Raw genomic sequence first — 23246 nt, forward strand, 5'->3', positions numbered from 1 at the left:
CCCGCCGCTCGATCGAGAACGATTCGAGCGACAAGCAGCACGAAATCGGCTTTACGACTCCGGTAATATCCCGATCGAATTTCTTTCTTTTCTATGCCTCGAGCGATCCAAAGCGATGATTCATGGATCAAATTGTATCATTTAATCTTGCCATTTTTTACTTCGATTTTATGGCACATGGTAGATCGACGCTTCTTTCTGTCCATTAGTTATTATACTCCGAATATTAATACAACGTGATTGTAATCTTTTTTATTGAATCTCTTTTTAATCGTTACGAATTCAAAATGACTCATAACTTGTATAAGTTTTTTACAACAGCGTATTTTATGGGATTTGAATAGTTGTTGATAAAATATACGGATACAAATCAGTTTCTCTCTCACTATCGCATGTAGTAACTAATATGTGTCCTATAACATGTAGATTTATTATTATTTACAACGTTCTCGATTTGTTTCTGCATCTGTACTACATCTGATCTACATGTTGTACTGGCTTATTTACGTCTTCAATTACTTTTTCTTACGTCGAATAATCGGAATTTTTCTTAAGAGTAGCGACGCGTTAACAATACTGATCGCGGAGCTGATACGAACGACTCGTGACTCGATCGTGGCAGGTGGAATGGGAGAGTCGTGGTGCGTTTCGCGAACTGATCGGCCGCAATTTACTTTTACGAACTCCACGGCATTCTTATCTGTTTTATGCAATATCTGATAAGCGGTCGTCTTACTGCGACACCAGGAGACCGTATCGATCGAGACTCGATTGAAATCGAGAGCAGTGCAACTTTTCATCGGAAACTAGGGAAAAAGGTGAAACGTAATTTACTTGACGAGAAAACGAGCGTCTCTTATCGCACACCATCAAACAGAATCGAAAGGAAATCTTAGCAGGATCTCTCGAGGATTTGATTAAATTAAGGAAGAGAGTCGAGAAATTGAAACTTAATGAACGCTACTAGAGTGCCATTGAGATTTAGAAACTAAAAAAACATATCGAGTGTTTTTATCGTCGTACTTAAACGCTTACTTTGAATAAATACTATAAGAACAACTTAGTCCATTAACAAAGACAACGTCAATGACCCAAGGGAGAGAACTGCTTTAATCAGAACATCTATACATTCGGAGCGAATCAATCTTCCAAAGTTCTCCTCGTGCCAACGAGGTCAAGATAAACGAAACACGCCGCGTGACGTGTGCACTTTTCGAGGGGCCTAGCCTAACTAATGTAATCTAAATCCAGAGCTAACAAGAGCAAATCACCTTAGTCGACGTTGAAACGTTCTATGAAAAGGAAAGACACGTTAATTTCGAGATTTCAGTAGAAAGAGGCTTAACTAGTCTGACACTCGACTGAGTCACGTCGATGACCGATCGGAGACCAATCGAGGACCAAAAAAAAGGACTGGATATTTCGGTTAAGTTAACCAATTTACTTTGATCTAAATACGATATTTTCTCGTTCTTTCGTTGCTACATTACAGGTTAATGATATGTCTTAATATACAAATTTAATTGTTCTATGCAAAGTTGGAGATTCAATTTTAAGATGTTGAAGCTAGGGCTCAAGTAATCCTACATTCGACAATTTCTACGATCTTGAATACAGCGACGAGCTTCATCGATTCGAAGGGGACACGCGAACAGATCAACTGGTGGTTTCGTCTTCGTTTCCACGTGCTCCATGACGTTCACCGTCAATTAATACGACCGATCTACTGTAATCTGGTCGCAGCATTCGTGTTAATGGCCCCGTGCCATTTTAGGGACAGTGGTAGACGCGCGGACACGGGTAAAGCAGCGTTATCGCGCGTTTACGAGACACGTTTATATTTTGACAGCGCCCTTTCACCGTAACTAATCCGTGGGCGCGGGAACGGAGTTTATCAGAGATTTAGCTTGTATTAAGTGCGGCCGTGTCGCGGGGCAGCGACGTGGTTCGCCGCAGGGTCCGTTTTAATTCCAGCGAAACGCGCCCAGCCCTGTTAATATCACCACTGATCAGATAATCGAAATTTATCGTCCGAGTAATTAGCGGAAGGAATTTATGCCACCATTACCGTTAGGGAATACAGATCTCCGCCTGTTTTTAGGGAGGAGAAATTAATCGCCGTAAAATCGGATTCGAATTCGTTTCGCAGCGTACATTTTTCTGATTAGGGTAGTGCGATATTAACTAGTCATGGGTTAAAGATTTATCTGGGGAGACATACAAATCTGGAAAATTTATTTCGCATAATTATTAGGTTGATGTATATGAAATGTTTGAATTCGAAGAACTAATATCATTAAATTTTGCCATTTAGTCAATTATCAATCATGATAATTAAATATACGAACTTGGATATGTGCAGTTGAAGTTTCATTTGGAAAGGAGTTCAACAATTCAATCCACAAGTCGGTAACTGGTGGAAACAGCGATGATCAATTAACAAGACAAATTTCAGTTCGTTAGTATAGAACTACTGTACATTTTTTCTCCATTTAGTCGTCATCCTTTTTCTCTGAAAAATCGCGGTCACGATCGATCGACTGTTGGCGCATCGCGGTCACGATTTCCACCGACTTTCAGATTTGCGTAGATCGCGCGACCACGAGACCCAATGGCGTTGGAATTGATCAACGAGGCGTGGGTAAATATGTGGCGACACAGCGTACGCGTATCGGCTTGATCGCAAGCGGAGAGACACGAAAGAAGAGGTTGCTTGACTGCGTCGAGTTTCTTTGCTCGAGAAATAAACAAGAAAACCGAAGAATTGAACGGACAGAGATAGATAGGTTCGATTCGATGGCGTCTTAGATCGTTAATAGTGCACCAACGTGAAATATGTCGATCGAAACGTTTGCTGGTCGAACGAGCACAGCTCGGTTATTTGTACGAGTCAATTCGAGACGTGTGCATTCGCAACGTCTCGACAATCGATCCCTTGTGATCGGGCGCGTGCTTCGTTACTCGTCCAGAGTTCTTTCCACCAGTCACCGGTCGAAAAGAATAAAAGAGAAAGCGAGCTCTTCAATGGAGACTATTACCAACGAACACTTATTTTTCTTCCGTGTACGTGGCCTCCTTTTGCTACTCCTTACGACACTCCAAGTTGCTTGACAGCCATTTCGAGTGCCTCAAATATCGATTACCTTCGATACGCCCGATATCCTTGCCAACGTCCACTTTGAACGCGAATGTCTTTGTAACCTTGCCCCTCGATATCGTCCATTATAAGAGGAGAAATACTTTATGAAGTATTAAAGCGGTATATATTTAAGCCCTCGTAAATTGTTAGCACAAGCCTTGGTAATATCTGAAATATTGAACGTTTATAATTCCGTGATTGGAATGCCGAACAATAAAAGATGAATAAAAAGTCTACTTAGTATTCCTGTAGAGTTATGTGTCTGGAAGAACGATGAAAAGAAGTATCGATATTGATTCTGGAAGTGAAACGCGCAATGAATCGAGCACGTTTAGTAACGGAACGGCGCGACTTAAACTCCATTGTGGCATATGCAAACAACGAGACGTTGCGCCTATTCAACGGTTCAGACAGTGAAAGTGATGATCCGCGAAACATCGGATACTATTTGGCGTCTGTACGATATCAACTTTCCCCATTATTCGCTCCTCTTCAAAGAAACCCAGCTTTCTCAAGCGTGGACGTTGCAACTTCGAACCTAACGAAGCGTTGATCAAGTGCATGGAGAACCAGGTCGGCGCAAGCACGAAACGAATGTATATTTAAATTGTTCCATCAAAGGCGCTGGAGAATGTAATTCAAAAATTCAAGAAATCGCAAATTTGAAAATTCGAAATCTCGAGAATTCGAAAGTACCAGATCTCGGGAATTCAAGATTTTAAAAATTCAAAGATTGGAAATTTCAAAAATTCAAGAATTTAACAACCGTTCCACGCGACACCAGTTGCAGCACCACCAAATCGGCTAACCGACTGGGAGTAAAAGCACGCGAGAAGGAACCGCGCGGTGCCGAGATCGCGCGAAGAAATCGATTGTCCTCGGTTAGACGCTCTATAATTACCCAGGGAAGGCAGTCGATTAGCGTTCCAGCGCGTGCAGCGACGGTTCGCTTTTCAAGTGGTGCGCGCGTGAGGGATGCACGCATAGAGACAAAACACGCGCGCGGATTTCAGGGATACCGTGTGCGCGAGTGAGACGAGAGCGGGAAGGTGGTGCGGGGGCACGTGTCTGGGTGCAAATATAATCGTCGAGTGTCTCGCGGGGAAGTTAAGTGGCCGTGGCGAGCCGGTGCACGCAGAATAGGCTGCAATTAAGGAGCCCAGACGAAATATACATGGACGGTAGACTGTAGAGGGGATTGGAAGGGAGGGGAATGTTCTGTACCAGGACGGACGACGATATTCTTCGTTCGGGAGCCACCGTCAGATTGCGAGCTTTATTTTAAATTTGCATAAAGACTCGGCCTTCCTTTTACTTCTCTGCACCGCAGCAACGTTTGTGCAAACGAAAAGGCAATCCGAGGAAATTAACGCAAACCACGTTCTTCTTTCTTCAAACTCCACCCAATCTTAGATTCATCTACCTCGCTTCGAGCTTCGAGTGCACTCTTTCCCTTCAGAAATCGTAGATTCGTTGTTTGGAGAAATCTCCTCCGGTTTGCCGTTCATTTTCTTAGATTTCGTTGAAAAGGGGGCGTTTCTATTCGGATTTATCGCTGCAGTCGTTGGATTCTCGTTGGAACGTTGATTGAACGAGAACAGAGGGTGCATTGCTATCGCGTTAGGTGGTGTTCCTCTCGCTCGTTTTTCGCGAAAATCCAGCACGGTCTCGCTTGAAGCGAAACGAGATTCCACGGGATCCGCGTCATAGGTAGCGGACAGCTATTGCGCACGCGAAACGCTCGTTTTCATGCACCGTCGACACGCATCGCCGTCTCTCTTCCCCGGACAAGGTCTCAATTTCATTTCACGGGAATTAATTTGGAATTAGGGAGAGTAGTCGTGGAATTCGATTAAACGTTCTGCCTTTTAATATCTCGAGAATGGGCGTTTAACAATCTATAATAAGTACGTGCAGCTAGATAGAAAAGTTACAACGCGTCGAATACTCTTGCTACCCTTCTGGGCTATCATAGCTCTCTATGAAATTCCGAACAACTGGCCTGTAAACCTGTTCTCGCGTCTCGTACGATGGTCCATCGGGTAAGACAAAGAGATCCAGCACGTTCGAGCCGAGCATTTCTGAAGGACGTGGAGGAAGGTGAAGGGCCAATTACCCATAATTTTGTGTCTCGCGTAATTGGTGGAGAGCTAGATGGAAAGAGGAAGAGAAAGGAGGAGGGGATACGGCGTCTCGAGGGTCCATCGCGTTTCACCTACTCGTTGCATCGAACTCTCGTTCGATACTCGAGATTAATTCAATTTCCCCTGGCCAGTTCGGATTCTGCATGCTAACGTGCTCGAATCCTAGTTACAGAAGCCTCGAGCCACTTAATCGGCTAACCAGGGTATTCGTCGAGAGCTCTGATCGAAACCAAACGAGTAGCTTAAGCGGCGAAAGTCCTTTGACGAGTCCTGTTTCACTATACCCGATATGATCTTTTTCGTTTCAGCACGCCGGCTTACGATTACGCGCCGAATCCTGACAAGCAATGGATCCTGCAGGTGACGCAGAAAATGCAGCCGATTCACAAACAGTTTACGGATCTTCTGATGACCAAAAGGCTACAAACGTTGCAGAGCGTGGATGATGCGGTGGACAGGGTACGGTGATTCATTCGTTTAGAAACGTTTCTGCAGACACGTATTAATTGAAGCTCTTGCCACGGTCGCGTCAGGAGAACCACTCGTTTCGCCGGAACGCTCGTTTATTTTTGTGCGTCCGCTTGTTAACAGATTTACCAAGAACTGAAAGACCTGGGGGAGCTGGACAACACGTACATCATCTACACGTCCGACCACGGTTACCATTTGGGACAGTTTGGCCTGATCAAAGGAAAGAGCTTCCCGTTCGAGTTCGACGTCAGGGTACCGTTCTTAATCAGAGGACCTGGAATCGAACCTGGCACCATGTAAGCATCGCACGTTGTACGATTATTTTGATTCCACGTAGGCCGAGCTGCGTGTCCACTTCTCGGACTCGTCGTGCCGGGAAGTGTATCTTCGTAGGTAGTTATAAGTAGGACAAATAAACGAGTCATCATGAGTCGGTTGAGCGCGCGAAGAGGAGGCGTGAAGTTGTAAATCACGCAAGTTAGATGAAGACTAGTGGCTGTATTTGGATAAATTGATTCGCCAGTAGAGAAAGATTTACAGTTGTAACCGGCCGTACAATCGTTTAGGCATTCTGAACTTTACTTTCGCCATTCCATTCTATCTTGCGCTACTGGGTATCTGTCTTCCATAATCGGTCATTGTCTTGCAACAATGTTGCACGTGGTGAATCGGTAGTTACCGTCAGGATGGTAGCGTTGCTCCGTAAATTGATGTGCGAATGGGCTAAAGCACAAAAGCACACGCGATAATTTCGGTCGACGTGCCTGGCCATTGCCGTATGTTGCATTCGTGTTGCTATATTCCTGGCAAAACGGTGCATTTACGCGTCGAACGTACGATCGCGTTCGTGCCCTTAAATCCACGCGTCATGACGAGATTACGCTCGCGATAAATAGAGCGTATTAGTACGCGTATAAGTGATCGTTGTCTGATCGTCTTCTGGAATTACGGCTGCGCGCAGCAACTTCGGAAACGATAAATTATCGGGGCAAACTCGGCACGGGGAGTAAAAGACAGTCAGCTAACAGACGAGACAGCTCACTGTTTTCGAGTTGCCAGACTACCGTGTGAACGCGAACCCTCGGCCATTCGCGTATAAATTGAAGCAGAACCGTGTCTGTTATAAACATCGTCGTTAGGTTAATACCACGGCGCGGCGTGGGGCAAGTTTGCTTCCGCGTGCAATCCCTTCTAGATTTAATAAACGGCGCCTGGTTTCTGCCACGAGGCGGAGCAATACCACGGTTCGTTTGAAAAACGCGATGTGTTGCGGAAAGGAATATTGTTTTCTTTCGAATGAAAGTTTTCGCGAAGCGATGAAAACGTTCAATCCTTTCACGTTGCAACACGCGAGAAACTCGGGCAAATCGTCAAATATAATTATTATAATTTGTCATCTTAACTGCAAACGTTGGCTACAAAAGTTAAAAACACGTACATATCTTTGTATTTAATGCCACAAGTGTAAATAATTATTTTTTATATTCTTTGTTCGAAATTCTTCGTCACTTTATTACGCCGCCATAGGGTTGATATTGGCTTCGTCCTTGCGATACTCAAATGTCAGGGGTGAAATTGTTTAGCTCGATAGAGCAAATATTATGACTGATAGATCGCGCTTCTCGGGGCTATTGTTGCAGTTTTTATCAACTGCTTGCTCGTGCATCATTACGACTGACCTCCACTGGTATCTAGTAATCTACGACAATTTCTGAATAATCTTGTTGGAATGGAAATACATTTAGATTAAAAATTTAAGATTTAAAATACAATAGTAGGAGTAAGAAGGTGAACTGCTATTATAAACTTTGCTAGATGTTTCCCTAAGCCCTACAAACGTTCGAAATTGTACAGTACCGAAAAATCAAAGATCTATAACGCGATAAAACGAGATGAAAGGAATGGGATTCGAAGGACGAAATATCAGAATATTCGCAGCGACTTTACCGAACCGGTATTTACCCCAAGGGTTGAGCTGCAATATTGGATTACTATAAAGCATCTATATGACGTTGCAGAGTAGACGACATAGTTTTGAACATCGATTTGGCGCCGACGTTCCTGGACATAGCCGGCGTCGAGACGCCCCCGCAGATGGACGGTCGTTCTTTTAAGAAACTCTTTCAGAAGTGAGTACATCACCAATTTTTTCGCCATACACATATATATCGTGAACTAAATTCCATGTTGAAAGACAATTACCTACTCGTGGGTTGAATAAGACGAAGAAAGATAAAATGAGACAAAATTGCCAAGCAAGAGAATCGAGATCTTAGGATCGTAAAAACTTGATTTTTCAAGAAGAATCGCATGTTGCAGTAAACATGGAAGAAGATCGAAGTTTAAGTGGCCGGATACGTTTCTGATCGAATCTTCCGGACGTCGTGAAACTCCGGAATCGATCGCAGAATCGAAAGCACGGGAAGCCAGGAGGCAGAACCAAACGTTGGCGAAACAGCACGCGAACGCCACGCCGGAAGAGGAAGAAGACAACGTTGCCGATCCAGACGCCGAACACGAGTCGGAGCATCGATTCTTGGAGAATGATACAGGCAGTGATCAAGACATTTCCGAGGATGACGATTTCGAGGACTCGATCATCGACGAATCGAGTAAGATATTTGCCTCGTTTTATTGCGGATTATCAAATCGTAATTCCTGCTCTTTATGTAGCCTTTCCCTATTTGGGACGCGGTTTCCCCTGCAGGAAGGCGTAACACTTCACGCTGACCTTTTCGCGGCAATAAAATTGCTCTCCGCTTTGGAGAGCTGCAATCTCGCATTATGATCCGATCTTTCAATGAATAAATTACTCGAAGCCGGAGATTTACACAGAGCCGACGACGGAATTAAGCAAAGCGTAGTCGTTTCGGTTAGATTAAATCGAAAAATTCGGACAAAGATAGAATATCCGCAAAGTCGAAGAAAAACTGTTATCTTGCTTATTTGTATTCTGCGCGCTCTGTGATCGGCCTAATTAAGTCATCGACAGAAGCAATTACTTAAGCGATTAAGATCGATATTCTTTAAGCTTGTATCGGATTCAGATTTTCTTAGAAGCGTAAAGTTTTAATTAGTTTCAACAGTCGCTGTATCTTGCGACACGGAAAAAACATCGAAGAAACTTCTTCTTCGGCTACGTCCAGGAATTGGACGTAATTGAAACTCGCGGTTAAGTCGAACGAATTCTTATTCAACCGGTTTGGATAATCACGTTGAAAAGGGGCTCGAATCCCTCTGGGGTCGGACGTAAGTCTTGTCGAAGTTTCGCTAGTCGGGATTTACGCAATGATCAAAGTTTAATCCCATTTTATTGGTCCGCGCACCCGGTTCTTTCATAAAATCTCCTCTCGTCGCTTTCCTTCGCTATGGAATGGGATTTCCAGTTGTAACTACGAAGGACGGACCCCGAGAAGTGAATATTCTCAAGGAACACGATTGCAAGAAAATAGCGGCGAATAACCGTAAAATGATGATCTCCGCCTTTCAGACTCTGATCCACACCTGGATAATAGGGTTCATCCTGTTCACTCATCCTTCTCGTCGAAGCACGAACGGTTGGCCATCGAGTGCTCGCGACCGGAAGTCCAGACGAATTGTATTCCAGGTCAAAAGTGGCGCTGCGAGAGGGAAGGTCACCGATGGAGGAGACACAAGTGCAAATATGCCGCCCCTTCGCCAAGGATGTCGAAGAAATGCGCCTGTTTCACGCCAAATGGAGTCGTTTATACCAGATTGGAGTCGAATGATTACATCGATGGGCATCGATATGGCTTTGGCAGAGACAGAAGACCCACAGATGTGTATACGGACGTGGCCAGATATTTTGCTAGACGAGGTACCTCACGAGACCTAGCCATTTCATTCAATTTATTTAGTAACGTTTTCGAGATTAAAAATATTTTAATAATGTTGAGTGTTTTAATATCATGAAATATCACATTTACGACGATATGGGATTTGCGAATCACTCAGGAAAGAAATTGATGCACATAATTTTCTAAAAATTTCTTAATGTTAGTAGAGCAGATGCGTGTTTAAGTATTGAGAAATTAAAAAGTATTTCCGGCATTCTTATGCTTTTCCAATAAAAATAAAAATCAATTGGTTTTTTGTCCCGTGCCATAAAAAATCATTTTGGTTGATTAAAAGATCAATAAGGGGATAGGATGCAGAGATTAATAATTCTTAGTAAGGAAGGAGATCATCGTTCACGATTTTTCTCAGGCAAACGAGACGTGTCAGATATGGACAGCGAAGATGTTAGCCGAGATATCGACGGGAACGATGATGACTATAATGATGGTGACCGGGACCGACGAGCCATCGACGAGGAGGACGACGAGGACTTCTTCCAGGAACTGAACAGCCTCGCGAACGATGTTAAGAGGGAATACGTAAACTTGATCTTCAGGTACGAAAGTTTAGAAAGTCGTTGATGATTCGTTGGATAAGAAACGAACGTTTCATCGTAATGAATGTGCTCCTAGGGACAGGTTTGATAACCGAACGTCGGAAGACGAGTCTCTCGAGTTCGATAATTTAAATGAATCTGAATACTCGATCAATGACTTCGATCCTAGTTTGGATAAAGTAGTCAAAGGACGACTGAACATCGAAGACGTGGTAAAGAGGCACAGGAGGATACGGAGGAGTGTCGCGAAGAAAGACACTGTTGAACATGTGACGAAGATCATGGAGAGTATCGAAGAAGAACTTGATGATTTAAAGGTATATACTTGTAATATAACAAATTTACGGACGAACGTATCATCTTCATTCTCATATTTAGGCGACCCAAGCACGGCAATCAGAATCAAAAAGAACATTTCCACCGAAATGTTCGGTTCTTCCACAAGGAGGCGTGAACTGCTCAGAAACCGTGTACCAAGATCCCAACGAATGGCGAATTTCGAGGCGAGAAATTGAACAACAGATCAGAGAAATGAGGTTGCAGTTGGAAACTTTAAAGGTGAGCATCGAAGATACGTGTTTTATTTCGCACAAAGTATGCATGACGTGGTATTCATTCCAGGATATTCGTCGTCACTTGATGACCAAGCGACCTCAAGTTATGCGAGACCCAGAGGATGGGTCAAAGAACACAGACGAAGCACACAAATCGCACCATCACCCTTCGAAGAACCACGTGAATCGCCATCACAAGAAACACGATCACACTACTACGCTTAATCCTACTGCATCAACCACTCGTCCCATCGTGAAGCACAACCAAGTGGCGGAGGACAGAACTGCATTTACAGATACTACGGAGAAGCCTAGATTTAACGTTACAGTCACAGAAAGTACCGATATCGATACGACCACCACGACTGAACCAACGTCCACCACGTTATCAACGACTTCCAAACAAAAAAAGGCGCCTCGTCGTCAAAAGATGAAGGAAGTGGTCGGTAATAGGACGGAAGTGGAGGATGATAAACCACAAAGGCGCAGGAAGTTTCACCATCATCGAAAGAATAATACTCTATTCACAAACAGCGTGCATGATGAGACTCCAATAGTGAATGTCAGTGAAACAATGGAGACGACTGTAACTACGCAAAGCACGATACCGAATCAGAGGCATCAGAAGTATCATCAAACCAAGTATGCAACCGTTCCTACCACGACGATGAAAGAAACCACGATTCGAAAAGAGACTTCTAGCAGTATAGGAACCACGAATGACTTTACCAAAGAAACTACGATAGGAACAAACGCCCAAACGGTGCTGTCAACAGGATCAGAGATAGGGTCTACTCTCGGTGAATCGACAGAGCCACAAAGAACGACTCCGGTGTTTCCCAGGACAAGTACCGAAGCTCGTTCGAGAACGTTCCCGTCTACGACTGTGACTACGACGCCCATGACCACACCAGTTACGGCGTCTTCGACTAGAAGGTTTCCAAAGGTGCAGAAGAATAGAACGACCAATCTTGGACCCTCTAGAATCGATGTTACTATTTTGGAATCTCCTGATAGAAGAAACAGGCAAGGTTAGTAATTGTGCATACAGTGACTCACGGAAGTATTTGAACACAGATTTGATTGAACTTATTCTTTTTATACTAGATATAATAGATATAGCAAATAGTAATCGTCGACTACCACCGATGTTGAACAGTCCTCTAGAAGCTCGTCATAAGTGCTACTGCGAGCCTGATTCTTACTCGAAAAAAGATGAGAAAGAAATTGCTCGAGAGGAAAGAAGAAGGTTGAAGGAAGAACGTTTGAAGAAGAAGGAAAGGAAATTGAGAAAAAAGGCCAAACTCGAGAAGGAATGTTTAACGGAAAAGATGAACTGCTTCGAACACGATAACGACCATTGGCGCACAGCTCCGTTATGGAGCGCGGGACCATTCTGTTTTTGTATGAATGCTAATAATAATACGTATTCGTGCATTCGTACCATTAACGCGACACACAACTTCCTTTATTGCGAGTTTACTACTGGCTTGGTCACTTATTATAACCTGAGGATCGGTGAGTACAGCATTTGTACGTGTAAACTCAGTTTTCTAAGGAAAATTGGTTTCAATTATTAACTCTTGTTTCTTTTTCGTTTAGATCCATTCGAACAGTGGAACAGGCTTTCATCTTTAACATCTTCAGAACGTTCCTATCTTCACGATCAATTGGAACATTTGAAGGGCTGCAAAGGAACAAGGGATTGTACGGTTGGAAGCGCGAGGGAAGCGTTGCCACAACTGCAGCAACATCAGAGATTCATTTCAAAGAGAAAATACGCAAATTCCTTTGGTATGTTTGATTGATAATATATAAAATAGAAATTTTAGAAATTTATCTATTAATTTGTTGCTATTTCTTTTTATAGAAGATATGTTCATACCATCAACGTTACAAATTATTCGAGAAAGTGAACTCAGTAGCCCGCCGAATAAGAGACGAAAAAAGTTGCAAACGTAAATGTTTTTTTTATCGAAAACTTGACTTTATATTATGTATGATATACTGAATTATTACTTTTTATTAAGGAGCGTTTGGAACAGACGAAGCAGAAGCTGGCAAAGTAGTTGGAGGCATCATCAAGACGCGGTGAATTATCGTCGACACAGACATCAGTACTGATAATCATGGTTCGTTTATTTCTCTTTGGACAAGTCGTCGAAGGATGCGTGACAGCATTGCCTTAGATGTATATTAATTTCGCGATGCATTTAATAACGTAATTTATTTAGTGATATTTAATTGAGAAAGGATACGTGATATTTAATTGAGAATGTTCGGATTCTATTAATTAGACTCGCGTTGCTCGATACGAGTGCACCGTGTATATTTTTAACATTATACTTCTTATGGCAAAATTATTGCGACTGATCGGACGCGTATCGCGTGTACTATAATCACGCGTATTTAACAATCGAAAACGATCTAAACAATCCTTTTTTTACTTAATAGCCGATATTTTTTATAATAATTTATTTACTACTACGTCCCTTTAAGTCTCTTTATACAAGAAGCGAATTATCTCGAATAAAACTATATTTGCCTAACGAGATTTAGAGAAATTTAAAAAAATCTTCGATTATCCAGAACTAGCAACACGATACTTCTTTACGAGGTGAATAACCGATATCAGTAGCTTTATAGACAATAGAGTGTCTAAGAGGAGAGAAGGATATGAGGGTTCGTCTATCGCGTTAAAGAGCTACTTCAAACTCGAATTCTACGTGACTACGAACTGAAACGCACAACGAAAGAACAAAACACAATATAAAAATCGTCCTGCCAAAAGCCTTTTACCTTTCCTTACGAAAATTTCTATACGCCAGTACGTTCATGAAACGTTTATTCTATCAAAACTGCCATTCGTTTAATTCTTTCCTATTGCCTTCAAGCAATCATGTTGCAGAATAAATTGTCACTTTTGTGTCTAACAATCGTTCTAGCCAATCGTTACTAGGATGTTTGAGTAGAGACAGGAAAAAGGAAGGTAATTTAAGCCACAATGCTAAGACTGTACGAGTTTCAATGAAATCAATTAAAAAAGCAACTTTTAACATCATTTATTCTGCGTAATTTCCTGTCTTTCTAGAAACAGTATGAAAACTTTTGTGATTGCTACATCTAACAATCTCTGTTATAAAAAAAAAAGAAAAAAAAATTGAATGCTAATGGATGCATATGCTGCTATAGGTATACAAGCAAAAAGTAAACTGTGCTTACTTAAAACGTTTGCTTGAACAATTATAAGAGTCTTAGACAATATTTGTCCTTTTACAATTTCTATTGTTGTAGTTGAAATATTACATATCTATACGTCACTATACAATAGCTAGATGCTTGTTTCCATTAGCATTTTATTTTTTTACAAGTATATGTCTGTGTTATGTACTAGATTCTCAGTTAGTGCCCTGAGAATATCTTCAAGATTTTGAAGTTAAAGCAATGTATTTAAATCATGTGAAATAAATAAATAAATACTGTCCGAATTGCGATTGATACTCCGTTCACTTAAGTAAAAAAATGAACAAATTTTTCGATAATAAAGAAAGAAAAAAAGATAAAAAGAAATTGAAAAAATATAAACATATTTCTTTGTATCTTCTAATGTCTTTTACATAAATTAACAGGAACTTCAATAGAAAAATAATATGCATGAAGAAAACATTTCTGACTTCAAACATAATTCTTAATTAATAGATATGCAGAACTTAAAAATCAATAGTAAGATCGAAATCTTCATTGTCATCAAAAATGTTTTTTGCACTTTCAATTTCAGTGGTATTTTTGCTATACAAATTAGTACTTTCGCTATTATTATTGCTACATGGTGCATTATCTATTTCTTCTGGTATAAAATTATCATATTCTTCCTCATTATTATAGATAAAATCTTGTTTAGTATCATTTTCATAAGAAAGATCACTACCTATATCTGTGTGCTCATTTTGTAAGCACTCGTACATCATATTATTATGAAGATGTTCTATATCATCAGATTTCTTATAATTACTACTCTGACTACCTGCAGCTTCAAAAGTATTAGATCTAGTCTCTTCTGGTGTATCTAGATATTTTGCCCACTTGCTTTCAACTTTTATATTTGGCTTTGGTTTCTCATAATGATAATTCATATAGTTATCATTAGTACTGTTACATCCACTAAAGGATATGTTCTCCTGAATCTCATGTGTTTTCATAAGATTTAATTTTTGAACCATAACACGACAATCTCTACCTGAGCCTTTAAAATAAGCCTAAAAATTGCAATTATCTGCTATCTTGCACGTATGATATTTATTTTGTGATATATTATGATGAACATCGAAATTAAAATTTTTCTGTTATAAATGAAATTAACTAACCTGTTTGAATGTCTGTTTAAAATTACATATTTTGCATTGCCATTTCTTTGCTTTCTTGACTATGTGAACCTATAATTCATAAATTATTAGAAATCGAACGTTATAATACCAATTGACAATAAATTACTGCGCATTTGACAGTTACTTGATATGTTTTACACGAGTAACAGCGTAAAATGTTCATTTCCTGTGACATGATGATAATTTATAGAAATACGATTGCAAAGAACGCTTTCTACGGTTAAATCTATTATGTTTCAAACAATAACACTTTTCAAATTATTTCGAACTTCGAATGTCTTTGATGCTTGAAAATGCAGCATGACCATTATGGCGGTATCACATTTTGGCGGGAAATTAAGCCGTGCCTGTAAGTTGTTCAATTTTCGGTACTTCCGATAGAGTGAATACTTCCGGTAGATTTGATTCGATTTATGCGTTCTAAATTTTACAATTTTCATTTGAATATTTCGTTATAAACGCGCAAAAAGAAGTGAAAAGCAGTAATAATTAGTAAGCAGTAATTAGTAAGTAGTAGCAGTAAGAAAAGCAAAAGTAATAATTTTCTTAAAATATTTCTTGTTATTCAAAGCATAGCAATAATTATAGCTTATATAGCCTATAAAGATAGTTACTCCTAATAGCGAATTCTTATGATGAATTGCAATAGATTATGTTTCATCTCTGTTTAAAGGAACCAGTATGCATTTATATTCATATTTCACTCATTATGTTATACTATTATATTTACACACAATTCTTAACACATTTATCAAAAATAATTTAACTAATAATCAAACATAAGTCATTTATTCAAAGTCTATTTTGCAATTGGGCAAAGCTTTGGTAAGTTCTTTCTGAACAGTATTATCCGTGATACTTGATAATCCTTTAATTTTCAATTGTTTTAGATTTCTGAAATACCAAAATATAAGCAATATTACATTTTGTTAGATATATCTTATTCATTTTTATATATATTACATACTTCAATACTTTTAATTCACGTAGTCCATCATCATCAATGCTTTTACATTTTATAATTTCTAAATTAGTTAAAGAATCTTGAATAAGCGATAGATAGGGTATAGCTCTATTATCAACGTATCTGCAGCTTTCCAATTTTATATTTTTTATGTGTTTGCATCCTCCTAATGTGGTAACCCAATGAATAATTGTCATCATATAGAAACTATTTCATGTCATTAAATTAACTACAATACTAACCAAGATATGGAAATCCTACATCACATATTCCAGCATCATTTGCTTCAATAGATTCAATGTAATAGTTTCCACTAGATGGTAATGCATTATAATCAGTTAATGATTCAGAAAAATCTTTCCATCTGACAGATGCCCCATTTTTTAAAAGCCATTCTGCACAAGCACGATCCGGACCAATTTCCTTTATACGATCAGCATCAACTCTTTAAAAAAATGTTTCTTATATATTTTGTTCAATGAATCAAACAATAATGCTTTATTGTAATACCTATTAAATGCAACAGTAAGCCAGTAAAAGAAAGGCCTACTTTGATTTCTTGTATTTTGAATTAAAGATGTTAATTTGCTTAATATCTGAAATAAAAGGTATATGACAATAATCCTATTAATGGCAAAATGAAGTAAATTTTTTATAGTCTTACATAGACTGTCATTGTTCTTCTATTGTTTTAACAATAATATCATTAAATAATTATAATATTACTCAAATCTTAAGGTACCGAAAGCACAAGTTACTTAACCACAATGTAAGAACCAAATTGCGCATAGAAGATCGTGTATATACTCATAATCCTATAATAGACCAAAGAACTATGGCATCTAATCAGATAATATTTTGAAATTTAGTGCGCATTACTATTTACAATACAAGTTAAGAATTTATGTAAAGTGCAAACATTTAAGTAATAAAATCAAGATATTCCGATAGAGGGCGAAAACAAATTTCCCAGTGGGTAATACAAAATTTTATTCGAAATACCACAGTAGTTTCTCGAGCACAAAGAAACAGTATCACTATGAGGAATATTGAATCATAAACAAATGAAAAGAATTCCAAATCATATATATGATTCCCAGCTATTAAAAGAATTTGTACCAATCACTATACAGTATACATTGTTTAATACAGATGTCAGCGACAAATTGCATTTCAGTGGGTTATACTATTCTACGTTACTCGTAGTCTCTGGATCTTATAATTGTATGTGCCGCCGGTTTGAAGAGTCAAAACAAACCTGTGTGATTACGTACGAGAGTGATTACGTTTGGCAGAAAAGCTACTAAATAGCAACGATATGAGTCGAAGGAAAAGAGCGAAGGTTTGTATTGTTAATCTTCTATCCCACATTTAATATTATCCATTACTAAATATATTCTTATAAGGGTTATTATATGATGTGTTATTTAGTACACTGATTGTTACAAAGTTTGACTATAATATGAATCAAGTGTTGGTTTTCCCATATTCCTTCATGAAATAGTACTAGACGATAGAAATTCTTGTGTGGAGGATAATTCGCACGCGTGTACCTTGAATAATACTGTGCTGTAAATAACCAGACTAGGTTATGTTTTGGTTAGACTCATTATTTGTTACTTATCTTACTTTGTCAATAATCGTAAATTTATCTTTCTCTAATTAAAAGCGAGTATATTGTGTGTAAATTAAAATAAATGTTTTTTATGCAACTTTTAATTCATCAACGTCTGTAGAAACTTTTAACCTATATGTTAAAGTAGATCTCTGTATACTTAATAAAGTTTTGGTTATGAATTGATTTACCATTGAATATTGCTTCTTTTATTTGTGATTTTATCAGATTCATATCTATGTATAGGTGGAGTACAGAGAAATGGAAGAGAAGTATAACCAAATGGAAGATGAAAATGCTTCAGATACATCGGAGAAATCTAAACCTGGTCTTGTTACTCCAGAAAAGAAAGCTGTGCCTGAAGTAAAAAAAGATACTGATACAAGTATATCACAATCTGTATCTACCTCTTCTGCTCCAAAAATTGAAGTAAAAGATGAAGATGATCAAGATAGCGATCATGAAGATCCTCATGGTAAATCTATCTGTTAATGAAATATATTTTTTCTGTAATTGATTAAATTTTAATTTCTTTATTTAATTGTAGTAAAGGAATTACTTAATGGTTTGGAGGGGGCAGCATTTCAAAGTCGTCTTCCGTTTGATAAACTAACTTCCACAGAAGCTGCTTGTTTCCCAGATGTTTCTGGTGGACCACCGCAGACCCAAAAAGTTTTCCTTCACATTAGAAATAGACTCGTAAGAAACTTAAGTTAAAAAGAAAATTGCGGAACTTTCATGTATAAATGTTTTTATTTCAGTTGCAACTATGGCTTGAGAATCCAAAGCAACAATTGATAGTTGAAAATGCTCTGCCAGCGATAGAACCACCTTATAATAGCGACACTGTATTGGCGCGTCGAATTCACGCATTTTTAGAAAGACATGGTTTTATTAACTTTGGAGTATTTAAACGGCTTAAGGTGATATATGTTTTTATAATACATTTTCTACTTGAATACTATTTATAACAAATTATTGTCTTCTTATTTTAGCCATTACCTACGAAGAAATTAGGTAAAGTAATCGTAATTGGAGCAGGTATTGCTGGTTTAGCTGCTGCTCAACAAATGCAACAATTTGGCTTAGAAGTAATTGTACTCGAAGCACGGGTAATTGTTATTTAAAATTTTATTTTGTACTTAAGAAATGTGTAAGACATATGTTTTTCACATAAGTTTTTGATTTTATAGGATCGTGTTGGTGGTCGAATTGCAACATTTCGTAAATCTTCCTACATCGCCGATCTCGGTGCTATGGTAGTTACAGGGCTAGGTGGAAATCCAGTGACAACACTTAGTAAACAAATCAATATGGAACTTCACAAAATACGACAAAAGTGTCCTTTGTACGAAAGCGATGGTCAAACGGTTAATATAAATATAGTACATTTAAATGTTGTAATAATTAAATGTTTAAAACAATCATTTATGAAGTTTTAATATTTTTTCCGCGGATAGGTTCCGAAAGATAAAGACGAAATGGTAGAGAGAGAGTTTAACCGGTTACTGGAAGCTACGTCGTATCTTTCACACCAATTAGATTTTAATTACGTGGGTAGTGCTGGATCAGGGCAAAGTGGTAATACACGACCGGTTTCCTTGGGTCAGGCATTGGAGTGGGTGATACGTCTGCAAGAGCAAGGTGTCAAACAGCGTCAAGTTGCTCATTTGCGTTCCGTACTGTCGCTTCAAGGTCGACTTATCACTAATCAACATAGGGTAAGTATTCGAATTATTTATGCTTTGAATTTTTAGGAAATACTAAGAGTTCTTGTATTATAGATGATAGCGATCATGGATCGTTTGGTCGAATTGAATAAACAGTATAAAGAAATGACTGAGAGTAAATTACAAACACGTGATATAACACAAGAATTTGTATTACGTTCTAAGTTGCGTGATCTTCATAACGCATGCAAGGTATGGTCTTTTTTATTTGGTTTTTAATATCTTTATTTATACATTCCTGCACAGGAATTATATACTTGATTTGCTATATCAGGAGTGGGATCAACTTTCTGAACAACAGAAAGAAATTGAAGCGAAGTTACAAGAATTAGAAGCCTCTCCCCCTAGGTAAGTTTCCTTCGTTATTTGTTACACAATATTTTGCAAATTAAATACTTCTTGGTATGCGAAATTTTTGTTTCTTGTTCACAGTGACGTATACCTTTCTTCGAAGGACCGTCAGATATTGGATTGGCACTTTGCGAATTTAGAGTTCGCCAACGCAACGTCGCTATCGAATCTGAGCCTGAAACACTGGGACCAAGACGACGACTTCGAATTCACCGGCAGTCATCTAACAGGTAAGTCTTTTTAACAATGTTACATTAACTAGCATTTTGCTTTATTAAATTATCTGTTGCTGACTTTCACTGGGCGAGCGATTAGAGTTTACTTAAATCGCCAGCTAAATTGAGCGTAATTATTATAGTTGTACATTGCGATACGTTAAACACGCGAAAACATTCTAATTTCATGGAGCGTGCGTGATTCGTCGGGTAACCCCGCACGGCGTAACGCGTATACGGCATTATATCGACGTTCTCGAGAAATTGCTTAACCAGCCAGTAGATGGTATAGATAACGGGTGAATTATTCGCGGGCTGCATCTCCTTTACAGGCATCGGATAGTCTCTCGTACTCGGTGTCTGTACAGTTGACTTTATCAACCTTATTGAAAGTCGATAGCATGAGATTCCGTGTAGATAGTACGCTATATCCCTTAACCGATCGGTTACCAGAGTTCTCATTATGTGAAATTATACTATGATCATAGCGTGTTCGCTGTGCTAGAGTCTACTAATGCGTTAACAAAAACGAAAACAGCGAGAAATATGACTATAGATAATCAAGCGGTTTCGTATTTTACACTGTTCGAGTGTTCTCTCTGTTCCTAACTCTGAAGTCTAAGTTAACGGTCTACCTTACTATTTCCTTAATCATTATCTCAAGTATTTACATTAAACAACTGAGCCTCTCCGGAAATAATTGGCATTCCAGTGCGGTTCAAATGATTGTACCGAGGCATTGCAATAAAAACTGTTAAAAGCTTCTGGGCGTAACTTCGTGACGTGCCTTTGCGTTACCATTCTCTGTTGCACTCATATCGCGTATCGGACTCATGACAATCGAAAAGACAGCCTCGACGCGAACGTGATCTCAGAGCCTTTCGAGAACCTTAATGACGTTACTTGTAATTCCTACTACACGATTCACACCCGGAAGCTTCTATCGTTTCAACTGGGAGAATCAGCGGCGTGAATGGTCAGTCGTGGATCTCGCACGAAATATCGTCCCTAGTAAACGAACGGTAAACGTAGCTTTAATAGATACCCGAGGTGGACGTTGGTGGATGTTGCGTATCAGTGGACCGTAACCCAGCGTAGTAACGTGGTCGCGCGTGTCGCTACCGCGAAGCACACTCGACTGACAGTGAGCGAACGAACCGGTCGAGTCAGGCTCGAATTCCAATATTGCTCCGCTGTCGTTCGAGCGACCACGCAGTCGAGTGCATCGTGCGAGAGAGCGAACTCGAGCGAGCGAAGTGAATGCGCTCCTTGAACACAGGCTGAAACAAGAGACGCGCGAGGAGGATGCTGTGCGCCCCCGTTCTTACGGGGCCACGGTACGCGGCTATGGTGGTCAATTCGAAATTAAAGCGATGCCCACAGTCCATGACTGACGTGCATCGGTTATCATGACGGCCCCTCAGGTTCTTCCCGGCGATTAATGAGATGTAAACAATTTAACGCTAAATTAAGCACCACAATAGGTTCTCTGGTGAATCCTTGGCCGAAAGTTGGGGCCGAACGGCGGATCCTCGATGTAATCGTTTCTCCACCGAGCCTCGAACTCCTCGCGGTCCTCCAACTTCGGTTTACGCACCATCGGTTCCTTCTTGGTTTCTTTCCAAACGAATCCCGGCTGTAGGGTTAATAGCCACTGACCGCGAAAAGCGTTTAGGCCGAAATATTCTTCGAGATACTTTTTTCGCTTTGAATATCGCCGACCATAATTCCTATTCCTCCGTTAACTTTTAGATCGATGTCACGTCTCATTAAACTCGACGAATTATGCAAATCTATTATTACACAGATCTACTGCTGTCCTGTGCTAGCGAGAAATGCCAAGGTACCACTGATTCGCGATGATGCGTGGAGATTCTGTGTCTTTTTTATGAGAACACAACCAGAATGCATTCCTCCCGGTACAATATTTTCGTGTGAATGCGATTTTGTCGGGGAAACGATTTGGTAGTAAAATTCAGAAATGTACAGTGTACAGTCATCATGGTGGTCATCAGTATCGCGACGATTCTCTGTTCCTCTGCGATCGGTCGTATAATAAAGAGTTATCGAGCTTTGTTTGCGAGCGTGGACTGGTCTCGTCGTTGGTATTTTCGATCGTTCGTTGTCAGTCTTTCGATTGGTAGGACGAAAACGTAGGCAGCTCGATATTATGCGTGTATATAGGTACATGTAGCGTGTACGAGATGGAAAGGTGGATACGGGCTCGTGAAGGGACCAGGGATGGGCCATTTACGACGTATCGAAGTCTTCTATACCGTTCGTTGACTCCGATCGTCGCATTCCACGCCATCCGCGTGTCGCTACCAAAATTATATTGTCGTAAAGTCAACTTCACGCGCACCTCGCCGATCTTTTGCTTCTCGTAACGTTTGACAGTCTTATGGGAGAGTTACAGGAACACGGTTCCATTCGTTCATTCATGAAACGCCTCCATCGATATTCGTCGTTGCTTTTGTGAAGGAACTTTCTCCTTCTTCGCGTCCCTTTTCCACTTTTCTCCGTATGTGTTTGCCAGACTTAGAAGCGGCTACGTCAGCACGAAAATGCACGCCTCTGCGGTATTAATTGAGAAAGTTTAACAAGTCCTCATCGGGTGACTTTTAAAGCGCATTGACCGATCAAAGCCTTCTGTCGGAAGATAAATCGTCGATCGATAAATACCGAAATGGAATACGTAGCGATTCCGCGGGTAAAAGTTCCCAACGCGTTTCTGCAGCTCGTCGTTTTAACGTCAACTTACCTAGGATATTTACGGGCGGGGGAAGAATCCGGAGTATCTAGGCTGGAGTTATTCCCTCGGTCTCAGAGATCGAAATCAGAGAGATGGAGTTAAGGATCGGCGTTCGTTACGACGACCTGCGACCAGGTCTTCGAGCGCGTTTCGTATTTCCCATAATAATGTTCCGGTCGGTTCTTTGGAGAAATTTACGAACCAAAGGAATACCAAGGGAATATAGGGGAGAATCGGAATGGCGCGCGGCTTAATGAGCTTTCGCTTTCGATCTCCGATCGATTTCGAAGTCGAAGATGTTACCGAGACCGTTGGAAATAAACGGGACGGGAACCGTGGCGATCCCGGGCTCATTTGCCGAAACAAGCTCCGTCGAAAAAAGTGTAAAATAGAATGGGTGTCGAAATGCGTCTTCCAGTGTTTTCGGTTAAGAGTTGGACCCAGAAGAGGGACCAGCCAACCAGCAGAGGAGAGACGCGCCGTGGTGTTTCCCCGACAGGACGAAAACGTAG

The 23246-nt window shown here is 40.0% G+C and overlaps 4 protein-coding genes across 6 annotated transcripts in view; 2 read left to right on the forward strand and 2 right to left on the reverse strand.

The window, feature by feature from the left end:
• The window catches only part of LOC100750001 (extracellular sulfatase SULF-1 homolog), a 79039-nt gene extending 65128 nt beyond the window's left edge, over positions 1–13911 (forward strand). The window contains exons 5-17 of one of the 3 annotated variants that reach the window (XM_024367206.2): positions 5592–5742; positions 5875–6050; positions 7773–7883; positions 8074–8366; positions 9245–9592; positions 9982–10168; positions 10251–10485; positions 10547–10726; positions 10790–11753; positions 11830–12240; positions 12325–12516; positions 12593–12680; positions 12753–13911. In XM_024367206.2, coding sequence (XP_024222974.1) covers positions 5592–5742; positions 5875–6050; positions 7773–7883; positions 8074–8366; positions 9245–9592; positions 9982–10168; positions 10251–10485; positions 10547–10726; positions 10790–11753; positions 11830–12240; positions 12325–12516; positions 12593–12680; positions 12753–12846 — 3430 coding nt within the window. In that variant the 3' untranslated portion in view covers positions 12847–13911. Of the gene's footprint in view, positions 1–5591; positions 5743–5874; positions 6051–7772; positions 7884–8073; positions 8367–9244; positions 9593–9981; positions 10169–10244; positions 10486–10546; positions 10727–10789; positions 11754–11829; positions 12241–12324; positions 12517–12592; positions 12681–12752 lie in introns of all 3 variants that reach the window. The other 2 variants (XM_012385006.3, XM_003489024.4) reach the window with 2 other exon arrangements.
• LOC105680697 lies at positions 13770–15586 on the reverse strand. The gene is made up of 3 exons (XM_012385008.3): positions 15232–15586; positions 15087–15155; positions 13770–14978 (listed from the first exon to the last, which is right to left on the reverse strand). Exons 1-3 carry the CDS (start codon positions 15280–15282, stop codon positions 14433–14435), a joined length of 666 nt encoding a protein of 221 aa, XP_012240431.1. The 5' UTR covers positions 15283–15586; the 3' UTR covers positions 13770–14432.
• A 227-nt stretch (positions 15587–15813) lies between these two features.
• LOC100740384 (ATP synthase subunit s, mitochondrial) lies at positions 15814–17035 on the reverse strand. Its single transcript, XM_012385009.3, has 5 exons — positions 16736–17035; positions 16582–16667; positions 16314–16516; positions 16075–16237; positions 15814–16001 (listed from the first exon to the last, which is right to left on the reverse strand). The coding sequence occupies exons 1-5, from the start codon at positions 16745–16747 to the stop codon at positions 15896–15898; spliced, it is 570 nt and encodes a 189-aa protein (XP_012240432.1). The 5' UTR covers positions 16748–17035; the 3' UTR covers positions 15814–15895.
• A 128-nt stretch (positions 17036–17163) lies between these two features.
• Positions 17164–23246, forward strand: part of LOC100740140 (lysine-specific histone demethylase 1A) — a 102910-nt gene continuing 96827 nt past the window's right edge. Inside the window, exons 1-10 of the mRNA XM_033320435.1 lie at positions 17164–17413; positions 17933–18161; positions 18234–18385; positions 18448–18609; positions 18682–18798; positions 18880–19056; positions 19147–19407; positions 19471–19608; positions 19691–19764; positions 19849–19997. Of these exons, the coding sequence (XP_033176326.1) occupies positions 17390–17413; positions 17933–18161; positions 18234–18385; positions 18448–18609; positions 18682–18798; positions 18880–19056; positions 19147–19407; positions 19471–19608; positions 19691–19764; positions 19849–19997 (1483 nt within the window). The 5' untranslated portion in view covers positions 17164–17389. The remainder of the gene's footprint in view (positions 17414–17932; positions 18162–18233; positions 18386–18447; positions 18610–18681; positions 18799–18879; positions 19057–19146; positions 19408–19470; positions 19609–19690; positions 19765–19848; positions 19998–23246) is intronic.

Source organism: Bombus impatiens, unplaced genomic scaffold, assembly GCF_000188095.3.
Source record: "Bombus impatiens unplaced genomic scaffold, BIMP_2.2 scf_0317, whole genome shotgun sequence".
In the NCBI taxonomy this organism is placed as follows: domain Eukaryota; kingdom Metazoa; phylum Arthropoda; class Insecta; order Hymenoptera; family Apidae; genus Bombus; species Bombus impatiens.